Here is a 25,875-nt window from a genome sequence, read left to right as displayed (position 1 = left end):
AAAAGACCACTACATGGGTATATACACAAAACTGCGCCCAAGTATAAGATGTAAAACCCCTTACAAAACTAGGCCAGCATATATATGGTTAGGACGTGGGAACGAGGGGAGATAAGCATAAGGACATTGCTTTTATAGTTAGTTAAGCAGTGGGGTGCGGTCACACAGACATAACAGGATTCACATGTGATAAACCCAGGTACCATCACAAACAGAAAAATGTGTATCTACATGTGATCTGAAATATAATATCGCCCAGCACATATACCAAATCCAAAAAGAAAAATTATTATTAAACATGGAACTCAAAAATAATGTCCACATCACCAAGAATACGTGACTGGTCGACCATAGACTTCCACGCCCGACAATGCAGCAGACGGAGGAGCATGAACCAGACGTCCTCCATTAATATGCGGCGGTCGGAGTACAGACGCAGCCGCCCTGTAGCATGGATGTTGCGCTCATGATACAGACACGGGTTACAGGGCACAGACAATACAGATGCGAGGTCGACTTATTCATGAAATACCCGCGTGTGTGTGTGTGTGTGTGTGTGTGTGTGTGTGTGTGTTATTGGTGCTATGGACATTGTCTTGCTATATTGTGGAGTAATCATTTTGTATGTTTATTACTTTTCCTTTTTGTATTTGGTACATGTGCTGGGCGATACTATATTTCATATCAATACTGTAGAACTGGGGAGAGTCTCCAAAGATACCTCTTGTTACTGTGCACACTTAAATTGGTGCATAATAGGGAACAGTTAAACAAAAAACCTATTAAAATCAGTATTGTTTTACCCTTTGCCTCTGTGTAGCACCTTAGCAGAGTCCTAGAGCAGTCAGTCTCACTCTCCAATTATATTTCAGATCACATGCAGATACCGATTTACCCCTTTGTGATAGTACCCGAGTTCATGTCAAGGAATTTTTATACCTGTGCTTTACAGAACTATAAAAGCAGTTTCCTTCATGCTGCGCTCCCCTGGTTCTGCACACTAGCAATGTTGGTGTAGTTTTTCAATCATTTAATACTGGTATACATTTTTGCACTATTTTGTGTATTATCCATCTGTGTCATAAATTATGGTTATACTTTGGTATACTCCCCGAATGCCTATTTCTGAAAGATTTATTCTTCTGTCTCTTATAATACTTATTTGTATTTACTATATATCACTTGTGCGCACATTCACGTCTCCAACACGGTCTTTCCCCATTATCGCTTGACATACAATGCTTCCACTGCAGCAAGGGATTCTGGGTACTGACATACAAATGAGCACACACTCACTTTCTGCTTCTCAGCCATTGTAACATGGACCCCTATAAGCTTATGCCTGCTGTATTACACAGCTATTCAGCACAACCTGGGTTAAAGAAGAGCATAGTCAGTGACTCTACTTACAGACAGCTTTTTGTGAAAGGTGACTGTGCGAGCCTATTTGCTGTCATTACCCAGAATCCCTGGCTGCAGCGGAAGCATTGTATGCCAATAGATAATGGGGAAAGGCAGGGTTGCAAACCTGAGACTTGTGAATGTGCTCACAAGTAATATTTCTGGATGTATTTTTGCTTTCACTAATACACTTTGATTTTCAACATTGAGTGCTGAGTGCTGTCTCTTTTTTACCAATCCTTGGAACGGTAACGTATAACTACATTCTCTATTTGAGACCCCTGTGGCTTACCAGGACCTATTGGAGTGCCAACTGCCTTATCTGACATATATATATATATATATATATATAATCAAAAAATAAATAGATGATACCGTTCTGTGGCTAACGAAATGCTTTTATTTGTGCGAGCTTTCGAGATACACTGATCTCTTCTTCCGGCGATGTTACAATGAATGAAGCAAGCAAAAGGTATACTTAAAAACAGTGTCTCTTGGAATGTTATCTGTGCTAACACGGTACTGATACCTCTACATACATACATACATACATACATACATACTATTTTGGTGTAAAGTGGATGTGCGCTTTTTCATATTTAGAACCTAATTTTAGTGCCTGAGGCCCAGAGATAAAGTGACTTACACAAGTAGAGTGAACACTGAGATTCTTACTTGCATGGCCGTGAGATTACCCAAATAGCTACTCATTCAGTTCAGAAGGAGACATTATTTTGCAATCCTTTAGGCCTCAATTAGACCAGAAATTGCAGAACGATCCGGTGACATCATAGCGACGTCGCCGGGCGTCATGTGCACATGCAAAAGCGATTTGTAGCGCTACTGCAGAGGAGACATGGCCAGTTTGTCACTTCCTGTACCACACTTCCTCGCGGCCGTCGTCGGTGAAAGACAAAATCGGAAATCTCTTCGAGAGAGAGACGCTTTGCAGTTTATCGCGGCGCTTACGTCGTGATTGGTATGTGCGCTTTCATTGGATTTTATTTCTTTGTTTTGCAGCCGTGCGGCATCGGGTATAATCACAGCCTACCACTTAATACACTCGTTTAGTTATCAAAAACTCTTAAATGTATGATCAAGACCAATAATTTATCATATTGGATGTAACATTGGGCCTTTTTGTCTTTTGTGGTATACATTAGGTCACAATCCCAGTTTTTCTCCTTTTGATACAAATATATACATTATGGTGTGCCGGGCTTAGGTTCTGAGCTTGAGGGCCTGTGTGTTTGTACATTTCAATTGGCAACAGTTGTTTGGTGGTTTATAACTCCTCATCCCTGGTTTTAAGCTCGCCCATCCCACCTTTTAAATAGTCGCTCTTCATATGCACCTGCGAACAGGGCCGCTGACGGGGGGGGGGACAGCCGGGACAAGCGTCATGGGCCCGCTGGCTGCGGGGGGCCTGGTGGCCGGGCAAAGCAGTTTTGGGCCCGACCATTCGTGGCCGCCGTGCCCCGGCTCTCCCCAAGCTGCGTCCTCCCTGCTCACCAACTGTGCCACGCCCGGCCCTCGCCACGTGCCGGAAGTACGATGGGCTACGCTTCCGGCACCCAGTATGGGGGAGGCCCGGCGCGCTGACGTTAGACACTCGGCGAGGGACAGTCCTGCAGCTTGGGGAGAGCCGGAGCCCGACAGCCACGAGAGGTCAGGCCAAACTGTTTTGTCCGGCTGCTGGGCCCCATGCAGCCAGCGGGCCAGGTCAGAGGCCTGACACCTGTGACAAGGTAAGGGTTTATATGTAATTGGGGGGGGGGGGGAGTTATATGTATTGGTTTTCTTTTCCATGCATTGTTAATTTTTTTATATGTATAGGTTTTTTTATTTTTATATGTATTGGAGGGGTGAATATGTATTTTTTTTCCTCTGTATTGGTGGATTATATATATATATATATATATATATATATTTATTTGGGATTTATATATGTATGGGGAGATTTATATGTATTGTTTTTTAAATATGGATTGGGTTTTTTAAATATGGATTTGGGGGTTTTATATGGATTTTTTGGGGGTTATATGTATTGTTTTTTAAAAATATGTATTTAGTTTGGTGGCGATTTGTATATGTTGCGGGGGTGAGAATTTTTTGTATGCATTTAGGGGGTGGGATATTTTGGTATGGATTTTGTGGGGGGATTGTGTGAGGGGGAGGGAATGAGTGAGGAGAAGGGATGGAGAGAGTAGGGTAATTGACTAGGGGAGAGGGGCGAGGCAGGGGAGAGAAATACATGTGAGGGGGCACGGATTGAGTGAGAGTGGAGTAATTGCTGGGGGGGGGGGAGAGTTGAGACAGAGGAGAGAAAAAAACATGGGAAGAGGGAAAGAAATAGAGGGGCCTCACTATGTGTGAAATGGGGGGGGGGGGGGGCAGCTTGCAAGACAACTGACACGGGGGGGGGGGGCAGTCAAAACTCTAGTCCCTGGAATCGGATCCCCGGGAAAATCTGCCTGTGAATGACCAGTCTATGGGGACATTTCTATCTCCATTAGAGGAGAGGGGAGCATTTGCAGGTAGTGTTAGGACCTATAAAAAGGGCATATCTTGTCACTGTAACAGGCTTAAAATACTTTAGTCAGCGAATTTAAGTAAATGCCCCTTACCTATGGGAAGGCCGATAAGCATTTAACTATATAATTTGGCACATTGGATGTAGCAGTGGGGCTTTTTGGCTTTCCCAGTATTTATTACCATATTGCACATTTAACCGTTTTGACGAATATAAAGAATTAGAAGCTGTCTGTGTATGCAGCTAATGTAACATCACTGGAAGAAAAACCTTAAGACAAATACCGTATGTACTGTAACTTGTGGCGCTGGAAATAATTCCTGTGGGAGCAGAACGTGCGCGTTCTATCACAGCAAGAACATTTGCAGCACTTTACAAGAAAGCCAAATGAGGAAATAACCTTCAATTGTTACAAAAATATAACAATCCACAGCAAAAGTAACATGATTGTATTGTATGTATTGTATGTCTTTATTTATATAGCGCCATTAGTGTACATAGCGCTTCACAGCAGTAATACATGTGGTAATCAAATAAATAACAGATAATATAAATAACAGATCATGGGAATAAGTGCTTTAGACATAAAAGTAACATTTCGGAAGAGGAGTCCCTGCCCCGAGGAGCTTACAGTCTAATTGGTAGGTAGGGAGAACGTACAGAGACAGTAGGAGGGAGTTCTGAAAAGTGCGTCTGCAGGGGGCCAAGCTTTATGCATCGTGTGTTCAGAATATCCACAGTGCTATTCATATGCTTCTTTAAGCAAATGTGTCTTAAGGTGGGTCTTAAAGGTGGATAGAGAGGGTGCTAGTCGGGTACTGAGGGGAAGGGCATTCCAGATGTGTGGGGCAGTCAGTGAAAAAGGTTTAAGGCGGGAGAGGGCTTTAGATACAAAGGGGGTAGAAAGAAGACATCCTTGAGAAGAACGCAATGATGAACCCATACAACAGTAGTGTGCAAAGTGGGGGCGCGGGATTTTTTTTAGGGGGACACGGGCGGTTGCACAGGCCCCACGCTCTTCCCCGAGGCATTTACATTACATGCCGCGGTTTCATGCAGAATAACGTCACATGTCCATCTCCATGGCAACAGGGTCACGTGACATCACAGCGTCATTGGATGCCCCCAAACAAGGTAAGGGGGGGGTGTGAGAATGAGAGAAGGCAGGGGGGGGGGGGGGGTGGGCGCAGCTCCAAAGGTTTACGCTCCCCTGCCTTACAACACACTTTTTCTATTTCTATTTCTTTGTATTCCATAAACTGAAAATAATTAAAGCAACCAGACCCAATTTATCTAGATCAGGGGCGGCCAACCCCAGCCCTTAAGGGCCACCAACAGTTCCGGTTTTAAGGATATCCCTGCTTCAGCACAGGTGGCTCTGTGTGGGACTGAAGTTGGCCACCCCAGCTGGAAAGGTAGCGGCAGTTAATGGTGGCTTAAATCTCACTCGTCACACGGGGGGGGGGCAACCTTTTCCTGGGAAGAAGGGGTCCCAGGAGCTGAAATGAATGAGGTTTAGCTCTGGGGACCCCCTACTTCCCACTTCCCTCACCCAAAAAAGGGGGAGGTGGGAGTTCAGGGGTTGGACTGAGCAGTGCGGTACAAAGATGTGAAATGAAAGAAGCACAAAGCTTTAGAAACAAATACAAGACGCTCAACATGCAAAACGCCAACCATGCCAAGCACACGCCTGGTAACATCATGCTGCCAGCGGCACTCACAGGAACTACAGGTACGATTCAAAGCTGCATATATAGCAAGGCAAAGGGCATGCAATGCTTTTATTAAGCGCCGGGACAGACCTTGGCATCAGCTTCAGCAGAAGAAGCCGTGGGGGGCTCCAGGGAGGCAGCTGCCAGAGTCCCTGGAGCTTTAGAAGACTAAAAAAAGAAACAGAACAGCACAATATGCAGAATGCACCAAGAATACGAAGTCTGCATCGCACATATCAGGACTTTAGGTGCCGGCCTCATTAGCAGCATATATTGCAGTGGAAATAAAGTAAAAATAACTCCGGGACATTGTAATTCAATATATCTCAGGTTTCAGTTCTGTATTAAAGACGGCATTATCCGAGGGCATTCTGATAGGGACCCCCCCAAAAGGTTCCTGTCCCCTCTACAGCTTGAAGTTTATATGGATCACTTCTAATAATGGTTACATTGCTTGCTTAGAACGTGAAATGTTCATCAGTTGCTGCAGTTACAGGCGTCTTTTTAAATCATTTGAATGCCATAAAGCAGTGTTTCTCAACCAGGGTGCCCCAGAAACCAGGTGTGCCGTGACCTTCTACCAAGGGTGCCGCGGCCGTGGGGAATAAACGGCTGGTTGCTCAGCGGGCGCGTCCCGCGATGCCTGGAGACAGAGGCTGCGACCCACCTCTCCTCTCTCAGCCCAGCACAGAGGGGAGAGAGAGGAGCCTCCGTCTCCAGCAGCGCACAGGGCGCGCCCGCTGGGCAGGTAACATGATTGAGGTGTGCAGGAAGGTAGGTAGGAGGGGAGAGGGAAGGATGTGTGCGTGGAAAGGGGGAGAGAGTAGGTGTAAGTAAGAGAAGGTGGGGTAGGGGAATTTGATGTTTATGATTAAGAGGGCGAGTGTGCTCTTTGGGAGGGCGGTGTGTTGAGTAAAAGGTTGAGTAAGACGTGTGAGGGTGAATGTGGCGTGTGTAGGAAGAAGGTGGGTGGGCGTATAAGAAGGAAGGGGTGTGTGTGTGTGTAAGTGGGGAGGCGGCGTCTAAAGAGCGGGGTGCTCGAAGATTTAAAAAAACGTTCCGAGTACCGCTACTCAAAAAAGGTTGAGAACCCCTGATTTAAAGCATTAGTTCAAGACGACTGATCTTTTTTTTTTGCATATTTTTATATTTACTCATTTGCCTTTTCAGTGGATGTTTTTATTTTAAAATACGATGTTGCGTTCTGGAAATACTAACCTGGGAAAGCCGGGGAAACAATATGGCCACCAGGGTTAGGGCTTGCTATGGCAGGTAATAGAAAAGCCATAATGTTCAGGAGGGGATGATCGATTGGCAAGTAAATTGCCATGTATGTAGTCCGCAGCCATAATTGTCGTTTGTGTGTCAAAACTGGCAAAAATATTAAAAACCCTGCAAATATCAGCTCTGTGGGACACCCAGTGCAGGGCAGTGTAAAAAATAAAAACCACACAAAGTGTTAGGTTACCTTGATAAAAATGAATCAGGTGTTAACACTAGAATTGTTTTTATTTTTAGGACGTTGGTAATAAAGGTTTATATGGGGGGGGAGATTCAGAATTGCCGCTTTAACTTTCAACATAGGCTAATTTATAATTAAAATAATTTCCTTAAGTGGCAATGATGAGGGCTGGGTTTAAAATAATGAAGTGGTGGGTGGGGGTGGTGGTGTGTTTGTGGGGTGTGGGCAGAGCGTGTGTGTGGTGTGTGGATGGTGTGAGGGGTGTGTGGTGTGTGTGGTGTGTGTGGTGTGTGTGGTGTGTGTGGTGTGTGTGGTGTGTGTGGTGTGTGTGGTGTGTGTGGTGTGTGTGGTGTGTGTGGTGTGTGTGGTGTGTGTGGTGTGGTGTACACAAACAAATGCAAACAACCCAATACACCAGTGTTTTACTTGAAGTGGGACTGCCCCGGTGACATAGAAAGGCATGGATGCAATCACGCAGTCCAGGCATAGCAGTATCAGATTAGAATACTGTTGCAAACAATTAAAAGCCACATGCTGTATAAACAACCTAAGATATTAACCATTTAGATCAACACGCAGTATCAGTTAGCTCATCCAGCAGTTCAGGTACAACACCCTAAATCAATGGTTGGCCAACCTCCTCTGTGCTGGGGTTAAACAAGTTTCCTGCAAATGTACATTTGTATTACCCTTGCATGAGAGTATTCTAGAATGGAACACAAATTTAAAAATCCATTAAATTCCATTAAAAATCAGATACGCAAGAGCATTAAATCAAAAGCGGCCTTCACCTGTGCGAGGAAGCCAGCGTTCGCACAATGCCGATGGCTGCACACTGGAGAAACTGAAATGAATGTCCTTTGACGCACGGTCACACACTGAAACAGACTATCCAGCATGACTCACCTTTTCTCTAGGCGGTGGCGGCAAGTCTCTCGCTAATTTATTCCGTCTCTGTTCCTAAAGAGATAGTTAAAAACAAATAGTTTATTTACATATATCAAACCACATATCACCCAAACCATGGCTGGAAGAACAGTCTCAGCAAATGTTCCATAGAATATTTCCAATCCATAGAAAACCTGACATTTGGACCCACAAACAGTAACAAAGTTCCCTTATTATACAGGCTGCATACTTCACAAATGGGAGGAGCGGAGCGCAGGTCATATGTACAGTTTTTGGGGTCCACAAACAGACCTTCCCCAGAGTGGTTGTGAAGGAAGGTCCGTCCGGACCAGAACTTTTTCCCTATGGATTCTAACCACATTCTTTTGAACATTTATTGAAGCTGTGCGGCGTCTCTTCTTTACACCATAGTTTGGGGCGATGTATATTTTGCCGTTTGATAACGTAAGATACGTGCAATCGATATGATTGTGTGTTTTTATTAGTTGCAGGAGTGCTTACCCAATATTGTGAATACATCCTTTACATAGACCGGGCACACTCCAAATAATGTACAAAAAAAAAAAGTATATTTGGGCGCGAACCGTCCAGGGGATAATATAAAGAATCAACAAGAAGGACAGGCACTTCCTCATTGCACAAAAGTTGCATTTATTGGCTCAGCGTTTCAGTGCATACAGGAGCCTTTCTCAAGAGCAACTTGGGTTGAAAGTTGAGCTATTAATTCCAACTTTTGTGGAGTCCCTGTCCATCTTTTTCAATATACATATTACATATACACGATACACACTCCTCTGTAAAAAGACATTGAACTTCCAGGGTATTTTTCATATTTCACATATTGGCCCTGGACTTCCTCACCTCTATATTGTTGTTCATCACCCCACATGCATCAGCAAAGTCGGGGTGCTTTGTGTTGATGTACGCCAACTCGATCGCCACCAAATTGTGCACCTGCGTGTGGAGAAGAAAAGACTGGCTAATAAGCGCAAGCGTGCGCGTTATGAGGGATGACAAAAATGAGCACGATGTTACATACACTGGGGCAGAACTACATTAAATACGATCGGCAACATATCTTATCTACCATTTTAGACTTTAAGAAACCAATTAAAGTTTAGCTCTGAACAGCTCAAATTTCGCAAGGGATACCTACTGCTTTTTATAAAGGTTATTGATCGTTTTAAATCCGTTATAAAATAATCACTCTTAAATAGAAAACGAATGCCGGACGTCACAATGCCGCGAGTGATCTTATCCCAACGTAAAGAGAGTTGTAAAAATGTTAACAAAAATTAGATAAGTGGAACTGCAGCTCTAAATGCGATGAGAAGTCCCCACTCAGAACGGAGCTGCACCGGGTGTCCAACATGGGAAACAGGCAATAACCAAAGGCCGGGCAGAAAGAAAAAAAAAAGAAGTCTCTTACCATTTCATTCGTTACCGGCAGTCGTTTACGCAGAAGACACGTCACTACTTCCACTATGGCGTCATGCAGTTTTGGGAACCTCAGGAGCTCCTGCAGGATAATTAGTAACATTCAGTTAGTCAGTAAATACACAGTATTTAGTTTCTATAAATGGAATGCTGGCTTTTAATGCCCAGTATATAGCGTGGCTGCGACACCGCGAGTATAGGTCCGTGTACCCGCTGCTGTACCCCTTCAGTACACCATGCAGTTGTACAGTTAACAGCACTTTCTGTAGTGCAGATGTTAGCGACTTCACCCTGGCCAATTATTGCTGTTTATTTGTAAAGCGCCAACATATTCCACAGCGTGGTACAATGGGGGTACAGTAATATAAGCAGAATAACATACAAATAATGGGTGTGTGCGCGCACATCACAGGAAAGCGGAGGAGTTTATCCGTCTAACCCCACGTTTGTCGCGCTCGGTACCTGTGTGCTGTAATTGCTGCAGTGCTGGATAATTCTCTGCATCTCCTCGTGAACCAGCTCCACGCAGCGCAAGCTCGGCTCCTCCAAACGCTTCACTTGTCTCTTCACCAGCAGCTCAAAGGACACCTCGGGCACAAACAGGGCTGGTCTGGGGCCCTGGTCGGAGGGGGATATCATGGAGTCATCAGCCATGAGACATGCAACATTTGCACAGCAAAATTAAAACAGGACTTTAGCAATTCATGTGCGTCTCCCAAACAACATTAATAGGATTGCCAACATACGGTTTATTTTTAAAAGGTTATATGCACAAACGATAAATATATAGATATTTTATTCTATACATGTCCATGAAATCTTTATCCTGTAAAGGGGTATGTAACTCTGCTTTGTAAGGCAAATAACTGAGCCCTGCAGGAGTTAAAAATCAAGACTTACAAAAGGATTGCCATGAAGTCTTTGGGGGAGAATATTGGGCGCGCGCGGGGCCACACAGGAGGGGCGCGCGCGGGGCCACACAGGACAGGGGCGCGCGCGGGGCCACACAGGAGGGGCGCGCGCGAGGGGCCACACAGGAGCGTGTGAAGACTCACCGTTGCATTTCTAATCGCGGTTAGGATGTCTATGGTGGTCAGTCCACCTAGCGGGTCTACCGATTCCAACGTCCTCCCGAACGTCTCATGGAAAATGTAGCAGATACGAGCTCCCCCACACCTGCGCAAATTAAATCCCATTACCTGTCAGCTCGGGATGTGAGAGCGTGTAAGAGGGGCCAGGAGGGAACAGACAGGAAAGCAGTTAGCCAATAAATGCATGTCGTGTCTGCCAAGGGAAAGAAAGCTATAATTTATATTATTATTTACCACATTTTTATACCCAGAGGTTATTTAAAAAATATCTACCAAGACCCTTCTCTCTCTACAGTGGTTCTTTCAGGTACATATTGAGGTCTCTAGTGTCTCTTAATTAAAGTAAGGTCCAGGCTGCAAATCAGAAGCAAAACAAAAGCCCCAAACAGGTTTTTTTATTGTAACAAAACAAAAATAGACAGCACTCAAAAATAAGCTAACGTAGATTTGGATGGTGCAGCATGGAACAGGGAGGAACCCTATTTCCTCCAAACAATGAACACAAACCCAATGTCCCCAGCACTCATAAAAGACAAATAGAAAAAGGAATACACCAAATGTTTTAAATGGAGAAGCAAAACACTAACCCAAGGGGTAGAAGTAAATCACAATACCATAATATGTGACAAGGGAGAAAGAAAAAACAATGTGAAGGGAAAGGGTGGGGTGGGTGCAAACAAAGTGAAGATGCACGGGGAGGTGGGGCAACGTTTCAGGGTTAGGACCCCTTCTTCAGGCACATTCCCAAAGGGCAAAAAATAATGTCCAATGGTACTTCCCTTGACCCTGTAAAAACTCCCTATAAAAAGATGCAAAAATGTCAGTGAATCCCACAGGGAAAACGTGAACAATGAGTTCGGCACCCTCCAGCAGAGAAATGGATATACAGAGTGTGGCCTCAGATATGTTGGTAAAACTATCAGGGAGTTCAAAAAAAGAATACTTGAACATATAAACTCCATCCATAATAAATTAGACATCCCAGTAGCTCGCCATGTAAATAATGTCCATCAGGGAGATATTAAATGCCTATCTTTTATGAGCATTGACCATATCAAAAACAACATCAGAGGTGGTGATATAAATAACAGATTATTAAAACGAGAGGCAGAATGGATATACAAACTAAAAACATTAAATCCCTATGGGCTAAATGAGGGTTTTACATATACCCCATTTATTTGAATGTTGATAACATGCTGTGTTATCTATTAAAAAATCTCAAAATTACCAACTCTATATCTGTTAATTATAGTTTGATCCCTATATTTACTGGCAAGCAAGCAAAAACAGTCTCTTTTTAAGGAATAGATAGAGCTTTATTTGCATACCACCTAGTACATGTTCTAATGTCTTAACCTGTTAAGATAGTAATTTGCCACATATCACAGAGCAGCTACTCAGTATCTAACAGTTTGGCATAATATTGCCAGCTATTTGTAAATCCACACGCATGAGCACTATCTATGCCAGCTTGGGACTTTACAAACCTGCTGTCAATTTTACCTTATTATTTATTTCTAGTGTGTACTTCTTTAAGAATCAGCTGTTCTTACATGCAGTACCCTTCTGATCGGTATAAGCGTTATATGAGCTTTCTATTGGCCCGGCGGTTGCTATGGCAACCCTTGATGCTATATAAACACGCTTCCGCAATCAGCTGGTTATCACTCGCCCCTGAAGAATCTCCGTCAAGGAGGGAAACGCGTAGGGCGTTTTTGGCGTGGTGACGTCAGCGTGAGGGAATCGGGAGAGACTGGTAGTATCATTACATTGTATCAAGTTCTCTGCTGTTGCTCAATTTTAACCGCGATCGCTTCCAGGCTTGGCAGCTCCTTTTCACTCTGTGGTTTTGGTCACAGCCTGTCTCTGCACTGTGATTCTTTGTATCAGGATTGTATCAGCATGCTCTGAGGTTGTCAGCTGGAAAGTTGCAATTAGTAGCGCTTTCACAGACGCTTACCACCAGCTCAGCTAGCCTGTCAGTATTTGTTGTGCAGATTCATTTGGTCACCGGTGTATTGTTTGGTGATTCAATTATTGTGTTCTGTGTACAGCTATCCTGCAGGGGATATACATTCACAGTGCAGATTATATTTGGACGGCATGTCCACATACCACAGTACTATATTACTGCTTTAGTCAATTAAGCAGAGTGCTCAGTATCAGCCTAAGGCTAAGGTCCCGTTGCACGCGTCCGCACGGCTGGCTTGCATTCCGGCGGCGCGTGCAACTCGCTGTACCGCGATCTGCGGTCTACAGGAAACTTCAGTAGTAGCGGGGGGCGTGGCCAAACGGGTCGGGGGGGGGGGGTGCGGCCATGACATGAGGGGGCGCGGCCATTACGTAGGGGGCCGGAGCGGGAGGTGGGCGGGAGTGGGAGGATTGACAGGGAGGGGGGGGCGTGGCTTGAGCGGAGGGACCCGCTACTCTTCCCCCCCCTCCCTCCACGGGCTGCAGGTAAGTAAAAAAAACACACACACGCAGGCACTCATACATACATACATACATACACACACACACACACACACACACACACACGCACACACACGCACGCACGCACACGCACGCACGCACACGCACGCACGCACACGCACGCACGCACACGCGGCTTTCACTCCACACTCCTCCCCGCTCCCCAAAGCCTCTCCTCCTCCCGAAGCCTCCCCTCCCCATTGGCTCACAGCCACACCACGTGACGCGTCGAAGCTAGGAAATACCATTCTCTTGTGTCTCCTAGCGGCTGACGCGCCACAGCGTGTAGTCAGCTGTGCAGCCAGTGGGGACCGGCTCGCGAGGATTCCCCTGCTGGTGGGGAACTCGCTACATTGCCGCCCGCGCCAACGAGCGCAGCGGGTCCCAGGCCTAATCCTGGTCTTTTATAAGATTATTAGCTTTCCTGATTTAACTACTGTGTATAGTATTTTTTTGTATGTCATTTGGTGCAGAATCAATCCACATGCCACCAACCTATCACTGATTTGCACATACAGTGTTAACAACAATCTATTAGTTTAAATATTATATTTACTTATGGTACACTGTTTTGTGCAACAAGATCAATATAGGTTGGTTTGATCGGTATGCTGAACCACATGACGCACAATACACCAATATAGGTGAAGCGTCCTTGGGCAATTACAGCAAGGTAACTGACTCTTTATTAAGGCCAATCTTTGTCAGGTGCTATTGCCGTTGTATTTAGGCATAGCATAAATTATTATACACTGTGGCCGCCTACCACCTCCCCATCCCTTCCCGCATAAGTACATTATATGTTGTTAATCACTAATTACTATATGTTAAGAACCTATTTTATCTATATTATAATTAAATGTTAAGTTTTAATTGCCAAGGAGTGCAATTTCAAATGGGCTTCTAGTTGGTTGGCGTCGGCAACAAAAATGCTTTCTCCTTCCAATTGCTGTTAATTTATGTTAATTTTGGCTCATAGTTGCACCCACCGTCACTCTAGACGTGTAAGGCACAATCATATTACATTCACATTATTATTTCAGTGAGCATTATATTTTCTTTTTGTTTACATCCTAGTTGTAGATTAGTGAGTGTATAACAGGCCATAAGATTAGAGTTCCAAAGTTCCCTTGTTGAACACAACACAGCCGAGTAAATGCTCACGCACGGACAGTCAATGGGAACGCCAACCCAGGAGAATGCCCCAAACAGCACAGAAAAGGAAGAGTATTACTCTACCGCCTGGTGATAGTCCTGAGGGTAGAGGAAAACCCTTTTAGTGCTCGATGTCCTTTGCTGGCAATCCTTCTGATTCCTCACACCGGGGGGGGGGGGGGGAAAGGTGCTGGTATTGTGATTTACTTATACCCCTTATGGGTTAGTGCTTTTCTTCTCCATTAAAACATTTGGCGTATACCTTTTCTATTTGTCTTTTATGAGTGCTGGGAACATTGGATTTGTGTTCACAGCTTATTTTTATTGGTTCCTTTTCCTCTGATCTTGTTTTATTTGTTTTGCTCCACTTTTGCAACCGGTTCACTCAAAGAGTGACCCCCCGCCAACACTGTTCTAAGTGATTTTGGTGTAAACCAGGGATAGTTAAACTCCAGTCCCCAAGTGCCCCCCCCCCCGACCCCCTGACCTGTTGGGGGCTGGAGTTGAGCACCCTGGTGGAAACCAAGAATCGTCTCAATTGTCCTTCTCCGCTCCCTCGTAAAACTGTGGCTCCGAGGACCGGAACAAGGTTTTGCATTGCCTTATGTACCCAATGCTGCTGAAATCCAGCGCCCAACACTTACAGCTCCGATGTTTCAATATATTTCGCTGTTCCTTCAATGGTGTTGCAATATTCCGTGGCAAACTTGGTAATGAGCTGCAGCAAAGTGGAACTCTTGTCATCCACCGGCTCGCCGTAGCTGTTGAGCAGAGATTGGTACTGAGCGGCCAAGACGTTTATCCTGGTCTTCAGCTCTGGTAAACAATCCCTGATGTGATGCATTAGCAACCTGTGCACAAGGAAACACAAACCAATGCCAAATCAGAAAACGTCTGCATGTTTATTGTACAAAGAGTACTGCACGGTGCTTGGAATTAGCTCTTAACAGCCAGAGTGGGGTTGATATAGGGGCAGAGCGTTACCTGTTCAGAGTCCGAGCAAGGAATTTGGTCCCGCTCCGGTTTGCCAGAGATGGGTACTTCTTCTGAAGGAAAGCATACTCATCACGGATAGACTCCGACACGCACTTCTTATTGTTGATGTCCAACTGGCTCCTATTGGTCGCAAAACATGTGTAAGAGCAGCGCTTTACGGCAGGGGTGCTCAACTCCAGTCCCCAAGCCCCCCCCCGTCCCCAACAGGTCAGGTTGTCAGGATATTCCTGCTTCAGCACAGACAGCCTCTGATTGTGCCACCTGTGCTGCAGCAGGGATATCCTGAAAACCTGACCTGTTGAGGACGGAATTGAGCACCCCTGCTTTACGACATAACTATATTACCATACTGGGAACCTATAACAGTCAAAAGTAACGATCCATAACAGAGCACACAATCAGATTGTGTTACCGACAACATACTCCAACTAAGGGGTGTGCAAAGTTTGAGAGCTGCGCCCCCCTGCCTGGCAGCCCCAGCGTTCGCAACCCCACTCTGCTAGGACCCGACGTCAAATTACGTGACCCAACAGCTTAATTTGACGCGTGTTGCCATGGCGCCGCCGAAGAGCCGGTAGGAGATGTTACAGAGGCCGCACGCCTCCCCCGGCATTTAAATTTAAATGCCTTGGGGGAAGGCCGCGGGGCCTGTGTAACAGACACGCCCTCAAGAAAATATTGCGCTTCCCAGTTTGCGCACCCCTGCCCCAACTGTCCTACACCAGATGTGCCTGCCGAAGAAATAAATAGGCTACAGTGCAGATCGAAGGCTTACTCGCCCTAATCACCTTCATTGCAAGAATGCAACTTGTAGCATCGTTAGCAGTGAACGCGTATGAGCAGCAGTTGAAAAGATATGCGGGGAGGGGGAAGGAGCCTGCCCCTGCAAACAACCCTGCTATACTGAATTATAAGTTGAGCCTTCACTTTAACAGTGAGTTATCAATGGACTTCCATTATATCTTTATACCGGATACCCTGTGTGTTCTAAGTAGTCCTATTTAAGTGTGGTGGCAAACGGGGGTCACTTGTACCTTTGGGTTGTTATGTCCCCCTACCACCCCATAAATCCCACTTTTATTAGCCTACCTGGGCGACTACTATTATATGAGCTACAGGTGATTACTATCTTGTATACTACTGATGCTCTGTATACTCCAAGAGCAATTATATATTTTCAAGATTGATGCTTATTGCTCACTACCAAGAGATTCAAAGAAGATTATTGATGTAATTATCTACCTGTGGATTGTAATCTGTTGCACTGATACCTGGACTTTAATTCTATCCTATACACTATACTGAATTATATTCATGGTTTGCGTTTGAGAAAAACAGCATTTTATAGAGGCAATCCAAGCAGATTAAAAAAAAAAAAAGTTTGTTTAAATAAATGCAGCCTTTGATTACCTTAATTAAAAACTAATTACCTAGGCTGCCAATCAATTAGTTCTCCCGTGATCGATCAGCAAAATTCTGCTTCCCAGGGTTCACCAAGTGGCTGCCTTTAAAAATCCTTCAGTTGGTGTAACTCAGCAGCTACAATGTATTCTTATATTACTACTGTAACATGGTCATTTTTACAGTTTCCAGCTGAAACTGCTGGGAATATTGGCAACTAATTATCCCAAACAGGAAAGTGTTACAAAGATCTTGCAATGCTGGGGAGGTGGGCTAACCCTGATATAGACGAAGGATGATCAGTATACTAAAACTTATAGAAAAAATAAAAAGGGGAATTAAAAGTTGATTTTAAAAACAAACAAACAAAAAAAACATGCAAGTATATTGCTTGGATTGTTCTTCGACATTTAAAAAAAAAATTGTTTTCTATTTAGAAGATGCACATTTAATCAATACCGCAAAACAAGACAGTTAAACTGCATGTTTACACACGCACACACAAAAAAAACTAATCTAAAATCATATAACACTACAGTGGTACAAAATAAAAAGAAAGCAAAGCATCACTGCAGATCCTAAACTGCCTTTTAAAAAGCAAAATTAGATACACAAAAAAAGTGTTCCTCTTCGTTAGGCAGCCCCAGCTGGGAAGCCATTTTTGTTTTGTGCACTCTATACAAATGAATAACCAAAGTGACGTCATGATAACCATTCTACCATAGGTTTTCCCTACCGGTTAACTACTCCGATGATGCCAAGTTTCACTGGAATCACTCTACCCAGAAGCACATCCATGGCGTCTGTGCCGGCGTCCATGAGGTCTAGCTTGGTTATGACAGCGAGAGTTCTCCGACCTGACAAGTATCAGAATAAGGAGAGTCACGAAACAGAAACCCGACACGCCGTTTTCTGCGGTGCGGGCATGATTTACAAGATGAAAACGCGATGCGCCGAAGACATGAAGGCGCCAAGATGCTTGGCGATTTGGAAACATCAACGGTTCGATTTGCTGACAGAAATGAATCAAGATTTGGCAAAAACAGCCATTAAAAGCCTTTCTGTGCTGCCTGAAAGTTTAAGCACTCATCTTAATCAATTTGGAAGCAATTAGGTTCATTAAATGGCAATACCATGTATTTACTCCTGCTCCCTGCACAGCTAGCACCATTAATTAAACAAGCCCCTTGGAGTGGGAACTTCCCACTGACAGATATTTTGTACCTACACAGAATGTAAAAACTGATCGAGATTACACTTTAAATAAACCCTCTGCGCGAGATGAATATATCAGCAGCCGTAAGAGAACGCTGGTATATATGCTGATAGTGATTGTAAGACTGGAGATCAATTTCATGATTTGTATTTCATGACCTTTCCCTTTTACCTTCCACAGGCTTGAGATGTGTATTGATTTCTGCATTAAATTGACAGGTATAAAACATTATCATCTTTTTTTTTAACAAATCAACATTCTTTAGCGATCGAAAAGGACTGTTCTGGGAATTTACTATTTCAGAGCTTACGATATACAAGGGTGGGCAACTCCAGTCCTCAGGGGCCACCGTGAGGTGTTCAGGTTACCCTGCTTCAGTACAGGTGGCTCAAACAGTGGCTCAAAGACTGAGCCAGTGATTGAGCCACCTGTGCTGAAGCAGGGACCAATTGAGCCACCTGTGCTGAACAGGGACATATTGAGCCACCTGTGCTGAAGCAGGGATATCCTTAACACACGAGATTTGGTGGCCCTTGAGGAAGTGAGTTGCCCACCGCTGGTATGTAACCAAGTGAGCCCCAAGCACGTGAAAGATGCGTCTGATCTTCACTTCTAACTGATGCTTACCGTCTGTATCTACTTCTCTTGCGATTTTCAGTGCTTCCGATGTTGCCATATCTGTGTTAGCAGCGGTGACGGACAGGATGATGGAATTGGGGTTGCTGATATACTGAATAATTAGTTCACGGATCTGGAGTTCAATGTCTTTGGGTTGGTCCCCCACAGGTACCTGAAGGATAAGTGGAGGGAAAGGGGAAAATGGCAAACAAATGCTGGGATAATCCATTCAACGAGCGGTAAATAAATAGAGCAGTTCACAGATTATTACTGTATGATGTCTCTGCAAGTATTCTACCAATATACAAATACCCGGATCTGGATTTCTGGAGAGGGCAAATAATAACATTTTATCAGGGTGTCGCCACACATGGAAGGAAGAATATTTTATTTTACAATGATTAGCTGCTATACAAAATACCTTTCACATTCACGAGAACAGCAATATTATCGCTCTCCAACATTGTTAGGAATAACAGCCCTATATATTATATTTGTTTCTAGGTTTGCATTTATCCACCCGCTTTGCACAGAACACTTTTGCTTTCTTTGTTGGTGGAATCCTTTATCAAAAATCAACAAGATTCTTTTCTTTGACAGGTCTCCAAATTTGCCAGAGACCTGGGATAGAACAAGATGGTTTTGTATTAGGCCTGGGACATAGAGGAGCAAACAGCGCTGAGCCGCGCTCCTGCTCTGCTTCACCTGCTCCAAAATGGTGCTTTTTCTTGTCCTTGCAGGCGAGGCAGTGAGCGCGCTCAGGGGGCGGGGCGGAGCAGAGGCAGAGCGGAGGCGTGCCAGTAGGCGGAGCGGGAGACGAGGCTAGTCCCTCGCTCCCATTGGATGTGAGCGGTCACGTGACCGCTCACATCGCTTCCCCGAGCGGCAAATTTGAAACCTGCCCGTCTCGGCAAAGTTTCTCAGCCTCCGCACGCATCAGCACGCATGCGGAGGGAGAAACTATAGCCGCGCTGATGACAGATGCAGGGGCTTTGTGCATCTGCTCAGCCCGCCTCAGCGAGCTTAAAACTCACTATGTCCCAGGCCTTAAGATGTCATGTAGCCGCATAGTGTGCAGCAATTACTCTACAACTTCTGAGTGACCTATTAACTGAGCCAGATAACTAAGACCGCGCTTACAGTGCCGGCGGCGTCACGCCAAAACAAATGCATTGTCGCTGTCGCATGCGCTTATAGTAAGCGCGACATACGGGTTGGTCGCGATCGCTGGAAGTCATTTCAATTTGATTTTCCAGCGACCGCAGCCTGACGTTAGTCGCCGGCACTATAAGCGCATGTAGTCCCAGTGACTGCCACAGCGCACAAGCACCGAACCCCCAGTCACTCAGGGCCGAGTACATGCGTCGGCGCACATTCAGCAGCCGCGCTGTACTGCAAGATTCCACACGCACAAAAAAAAATTGTGTGTCGAACTTGCGACGGAGCCGTGGCCACGCCCCCGCAGGCGGTTCAGCCAATGAGGGCGAACCAGCCGTGTGAGGTCATGGCCATGCCCCCACAAACCCTCCGCCACGCCCCCTCCGGTCGCAACCTCTTCCTCCCAGGACCGCGCGTGCAGCGCTGTGCATGCGCCGCCGCCCCCCCGGCCCCCCGCCGGGCGCACGTGCACTGGGACCGCAGCCTAAGATGTGGCGCCCACGATGCAGCCACTAGCAGAGACATAGAACATTACTAGTTTCTACAACAAGATCAGAGCTCTGTTCAGGCTCTGTAGCAGTGAGGACATTGCTACATTGGTTTTCACTCACGCTGCAGTATTCGAAGTTATTCCCTCTGATACTATTGTGGCAGTTTACAAACTATCTGCGGTCCAACTGTTACAATTCAGTCACACTGTGAGTTTGTCACTATGGCCTTCTATGTTATCTGGGGGCCTTCCGCAGTATCTATTTACTTGTGTGTATACACATGTAGCCGCATAGTGTGCAGCAATTAATGTACAGCCGGGCCCCGCTTCTCGGCTTATTGTAAATATTTTTCAGTCACTAACAGTTAATTATCCAATATGGTATATTGGTATCTAAAGTATCACTCAGATACTAAGTATTACTCTAATAAGAGTGTCTTTGATACCCATCTGATTTAAGGTTTCAAAGATACTTAGGGGATACAAGGGACTTACAAGGGAATTACCCCAGCCCCCTCAGCTGGCAGTATGCAGGCGCCAATTTGCTTTTAGGTTTTAATTAGTTTTTCTTCCGTTTCTATCCTAATCATTAAACATTTATTGTTTCACATTTAGTGGAGGTGGAGTTTAGCCTACAGGGCACTCCGTCTCTTTCCAGTTAATGATTAAGTTTCATCGATATAGTGGAGGTTGAGTGCATTGTTAAGAGATCATTTTTTCTTTCTGTCAATATATCTACTCCCAGTCTGCACCCCTTGAGCACCCACCCCCCGTTTTCTTCACAAAACATCTAGCACCCAAAAGAAATCCAAAAATAATCACTACACTTTTTTTTTTAATATTCAGAGGCAAATGTTTTAAAAAGGATGTGTAGTGGACATTTAAGATTCCCGTGGGCAAATGCATAGAGGCAATAACAGCGCATTTAAACCCAAATAAAAGGCTCACCGCTTTACCTTGGTCAATCCTGGTAAATCCACGAGAGTCAGGTTCACAACATTCGGAGAGAAAATCTTCAGGTGGATTGGTTCTGAACTAATGCCCTGGAAAGGTAATAAACGCGTATGTGAGCAAGGTGAGAACAACGTGTATGTGAGCAAGGTGAGAACAACGTGTATGTGAGCAAGGAGAGAACAACGTGTATGTGAGCAAGGAGAGAACAACGTGTATGTGAGCATCGTGAGAACAGTGTGTATGTGAGCAAGGTGAGAACAGCGTGTATGTGAGCAAGAAGAGAACAACGTGTATGTGAGCAAGAAGAGAACAACGTGTATGTGAGCAAGGTGAGAACAGTGTGTATGTGAGCAAGACGAGAACAACGCGTATGTGAGCAAGGCGAGAACAACGTGTATGTGAGCAAGGTGAGAACAACGTGTATGTGAGCAAGGAGAGAACAACGTGTATGTGAGCAAGGAGAGAACAACACGTATGTGAGCAAGGCGAGAACAACGTGTATGTGAGCAAGGCGAGAACAACGTGTATGTGAGCAAGGTGAGAACAACGTGTATGTGAGCATGGTGAGAACAGTGTGTATGTGAGCAAGGTGAGAACAACGTGTATGTGAGCAAGGTGAGAACAACGTGTATGTGAGCAAGGTGAGAACAACGTGTATGTGAGCAAGGTGAGAACAACGTGTATGTGAGCAAGGTGAGAACAACGTGTATGTGAGCAAGGTGAGAACAGTGTGTATGTGAGCAAGGTGAGAACAGTGTTTATGAGCAAGGTGAGAACAACGTGTATGTGAGCAAGGTGAGAACAACGTGTATGTGAGCAAGGTGAGAACAACGCCGTCACATTATGGAGGATATCAGTGGTCTAACCTTTTCTGGTCTGCTTATTATGTAAAGGATTCAACTGAACAGTTTACATTTATCTGAAGAACACATCTATTTTATAAACAGGTCTGTGAAAGATAGATTCATTTAATTGCTCGTTACATTGAGGAGCAGAGAACAAGCTTTTTGTCATGTGCTAACAGGACTCGGCCGCTATTCCGTGCTGATCTTAAGTTCTACATCTCCACAGCTTTGCAATACAGTAATACGTAGTGTATATGGTAGAAATATATACACTTAAACGAGACCTATGTGAATCTCTTTCAAGCTGCAGACCAAGCAGTATCCTACGTGTTTTTTAATAAATTAGTTCTGTACTATGAGAAAATACTTGTAGCATTAAAAAAAAAAAAAATTCAAGACATTTTTAATGTATTATAATGTAACAAGCATTTTTGTTTCAATAGAAACCATTTACAAAGTCACACCCCCTTCCCCTTCGAAGACAGGCTCTGGCTCTTGAGCCCTGCCCTCTCTCTAGCAGTGCACCAATTGTATCTAATTCTACTGCATGCCTGGTCACATGATCTTCCACATAGAATTGTGGGTACTGTTTTGCAGCAATAACCGAATGAAATATCCCTGAGCAAAGCGATGGATTACAGGAGAACAGATCGATCAGCAGCTTAGCTAATCACTTGTCAGTGTGCAGATTGTATTGATGATTCATATATTAAATGGGGAAAAACTGCAACTTTAAATCCATCTTCTGTACAGGATTTTATGATAAACATGATATACGATGAAAGGATACACTGAAATGGAAACAGGCAATGGAATGGCCTAGGGCAGGGGCAGCCAACTCCAGTCCTCAAGGGCCACAAGGGGTCAGGTTTTCAGGATATCCCTGCTTCAGCACAGGTGTCTTTGACTGAGCCACCTGTGCTGCAGCAGGGATATCCTGGAAACCTGACCCTTTGGAGATGGGGGCGGGGAGGGGGTCTTGAGAACCCTTGGCCTATAGAGAGCAGTAAGAGCCACTGAGCTTTAATAAAGATGGTTTCACTGTTAGATAGCACCTCTGCCAATTAAAAAAGTTATAGGGTTAGTGGGTTTAATTCCACCTCGCTTCAAAGATGGTGAAGAACCCTTCATCACAACCGTATTAATAACCCTCATCTATCTATCTATATTTATATCTATATCTATATCTATATATATATATATAGATGAGGGTTATTATATATATACACACACATGCAACACATGTGGGCATTGCCAAAGGACTAAACATTGGGGAAAGAAACAAGGTGGTTTACTCGGGAACCAAATAAGAGCAAATGTGGTAAAAGTTTTATAAGATAGATTTGGGGCCAGTAGGAGTTACGTTACTACTGGTTTTTAAACCCGTTTTCACTGCATCTAAAATCTGTAGTATAGGACCTGCTAAGAGGGGTTACCTTGATCTCGTTGCAGGCTTGAAATGTTTTGGCCAAAGGATGTAACTAAATAACCCATATTTATAACAACAAAATATGGTATTGATCTATTGAGGAGAGGCTAGCCAAATTAGGTTTGTTTGCATTAGAAAAGATGCGTCTTTAGAGGGGATATGATAACTATACACAAAGATATTCAGGACAATGCAGAGAGGTTTCAAAAGAACGATTCATCCCAAGCGCAGTACAAAGGACTCAGGTCATCCCTTAAGGTTAGAGGAAAGGAGATTTCACCAGCAACAAAGGAAAGGGTTCTTTACAGTAAGGGCAGTTACAGTGTGGGATTCATTATCCATGGTGACTGTGATGGCAGATACAATAAATATCTCCAAAAAAAAGGTTGGGCATCTTTTTAGAGAATAATGGTATACAGGGATATACCAAATAAGTATACATGGGATGGATGTTGATCAAGGGAATAATTTGCCAATTCTTGGGAGTCAGGAAGGAATTTATTTTCCCCCTTATGATATATATGTTTAGATGATCTGTCACTGGGGGTTTCTGTTTGCCTTCCTCTGGATCAATATACTGTAAGTGCGGATATAGGCTAAAGTATCGGTTGTCTAAATTTAGCATAGGTTCAACTTGATGGATTATGTCTTTTTCCAACCTCATCAACTATGTAACTAAGGTAACTGTAACTATGTAATTATGTAATTATGCAACTATATAATTTGTCATATTGGCTGTAGCATTGTGGCCTCTGTCTATTGCTATATACATTAGGTCACTATCCCAGTAGCACACCCATCGACACATAATATAAATATATCTATATCAGTGGGTTTGGGTTTTGAGCTGGTCAAGACTGTTTATGCTTATAGTACTGTATGTGACAATTAAATTAAAGATTATTACATTATTTTAGCAACAGAGCAGGAAGCCTGAGCATCAACCGTGTACACTCATAAATGGAAAATGAACACGAGGACATTAAATATGAAAGATTAATTAGGTTCTGCACCAAAGGATGTGCCTCCATAATAAAACTCTGCCATTACCCCTGTCTGGCACAGTTTGTATTTTAGAAAGCTAGACAGAAGGGATGTAGGACGGCACCGTTTGTTTTCTAAACACGTCTTGGAATTGCAGTGATGGAAAAGCACGTACATCTCACACCTTCTCCAACTCGCCCTTTATTTTATCAGGCAAGAAAAGTCATTTTTAACTTTTAGATCATAAAGCCCAGGGGTGCCAAAAGCACAAATAACATAGAACATACAACACTCACGGCCTGTGTGTGAAAGTAACTGAGAGAAGGGCGGCGGAAGCGGTAAAATGCTGCAAGGATCAGACTAGAGTTATAACGTCCGTTTCAGAGAATCAGATTAATGCCCCTAAAGGAGCAATCCCAGCAATATCCTACGTGTGATTTTTATACATAATACTTACTACTTTAAAAAAAAAAAAAAATATTCAGCTCTTAATGCCATTTCGAATGAGTTGTATTACACAGAGCAGCATCCTTTGATTACTATAGCAGGTTTTAACCCACCTCCCCAGCAGTGCAAGATCTTTGCAACACTTTCCTGTTTGTGATATGTTGCCAATATTCCCAGCAGTTTGAGCTACAAACTGTAAAAATAGATGTTACTTGAGGAATATAAGAATACATTGTAGCTGCTCAGTTACACTGACTGAAGGATTGATTTGAAAGAGGAAGGCGGCCATTTAATGAACCCTGGAAAGCAGGATTTTTCTGATCAGCAACTTTGGTCATTTTTTTTTTTTAAATAAAAGGTAATCACAGGCGGCATATATTATAGTGCTTGGATTGCCTCGAGTATGGAAACCTATTCCTATAGAAACGATTATGGTGTGGGGGTATGTGGGAGAGATGAAAAGGGAAATAAAGGGTGTGTGCGCGTGTGAATATATCAAACACATTCATTTGCTACAGCTACCAATTCCCACTGCAAGGTGATACACTGCAGATCCCTCTGGCTCTCATTGGGATTACTGCATTTAGCTTCGTCTCTTTATCTTACTTTATTATTTCCAGAAATCCTTTCCGTTTCATTCTCAATTTCTTGCCGGATTTCATCAAAATCAGTGTAGATCTGAAACCGAATGAGATATTAAGCATGAAACACAGGAGACAGCAAAATCACACAGCTAAATCTGTCACAGGGAGCCTGCAAGTATTTGCAGTGGAGTAATTATGTGCGCATGCTAAGATCGGGCGTCACATGGACAGAGGTGTACAAATAATGGGACAGGCCACACAAGGTGCTGCTGAATTTAGAAATACCTGGTTTAAGATAATGGTTCTCACGTTGTACAGCAAGACCTGTTATTGTCCACCGTCTGATATACAACGGCACTGTACACATTGTTGTAGAACAAGCTTGTCATGAGGGATATTGATTCATACGTGCTGGGTTATAGGAGCCCAAGCCAGTTCCAAAACTTTAGAAGACCAATGCTGTATTTATTAACCAAGCTCAATTGTTTTAGAACAGGGGCGCTCAACTCCCGTCCTTAAGCCACCACAAACAGGTCAGGTTTTCAGAATATCCCAGCTTTAGCACAGGTGGCTCAATC

At 44.1% G+C, this 25,875-nt stretch overlaps 1 protein-coding gene across 4 annotated transcripts in view; it reads right to left on the bottom strand.

The window, feature by feature from the left end:
• DNM1L (dynamin 1 like) overlaps positions 1 to 25,875 on the bottom strand; it is a 51,320-nt gene that overhangs the window by 7,356 nt on the left and 18,089 nt on the right. For 2 of the 4 annotated variants that reach the window (XM_075602714.1, XM_075602715.1), the window contains 12 exons: positions 25,320 to 25,391; positions 21,011 to 21,097; positions 18,416 to 18,578; positions 17,309 to 17,429; positions 15,160 to 15,291; positions 14,820 to 15,026; positions 10,510 to 10,630; positions 9,917 to 10,072; positions 9,447 to 9,536; positions 8,879 to 8,971; positions 8,015 to 8,068; positions 5,737 to 5,814 (listed from right to left, as the gene is read on the bottom strand). In XM_075602714.1, the coding sequence (XP_075458829.1) occupies positions 5,737 to 5,814; positions 8,015 to 8,068; positions 8,879 to 8,971; positions 9,447 to 9,536; positions 9,917 to 10,072; positions 10,510 to 10,630; positions 14,820 to 15,026; positions 15,160 to 15,291; positions 17,309 to 17,429; positions 18,416 to 18,578; positions 21,011 to 21,097; positions 25,320 to 25,391 (1,374 nt within the window). The remainder of the gene's footprint in view (positions 1 to 5,736; positions 5,815 to 8,014; positions 8,069 to 8,878; positions 8,972 to 9,446; positions 9,537 to 9,916; positions 10,073 to 10,509; positions 10,631 to 14,819; positions 15,027 to 15,159; positions 15,292 to 17,308; positions 17,430 to 18,415; positions 18,579 to 21,010; positions 21,098 to 25,319; positions 25,392 to 25,875) is intronic. The other 2 variants (XM_075602717.1, XM_075602718.1) reach the window with 1 other exon arrangement.

The sequence above is a fragment of the Ascaphus truei genome, chromosome 5, assembly GCF_040206685.1.
Source record: "Ascaphus truei isolate aAscTru1 chromosome 5, aAscTru1.hap1, whole genome shotgun sequence".
NCBI classification, from domain to species: domain Eukaryota; kingdom Metazoa; phylum Chordata; class Amphibia; order Anura; family Ascaphidae; genus Ascaphus; species Ascaphus truei.
Note: the sequence above shows the minus strand (reverse complement) of the source record. Positions and strands in the feature narration are given on the sequence as shown.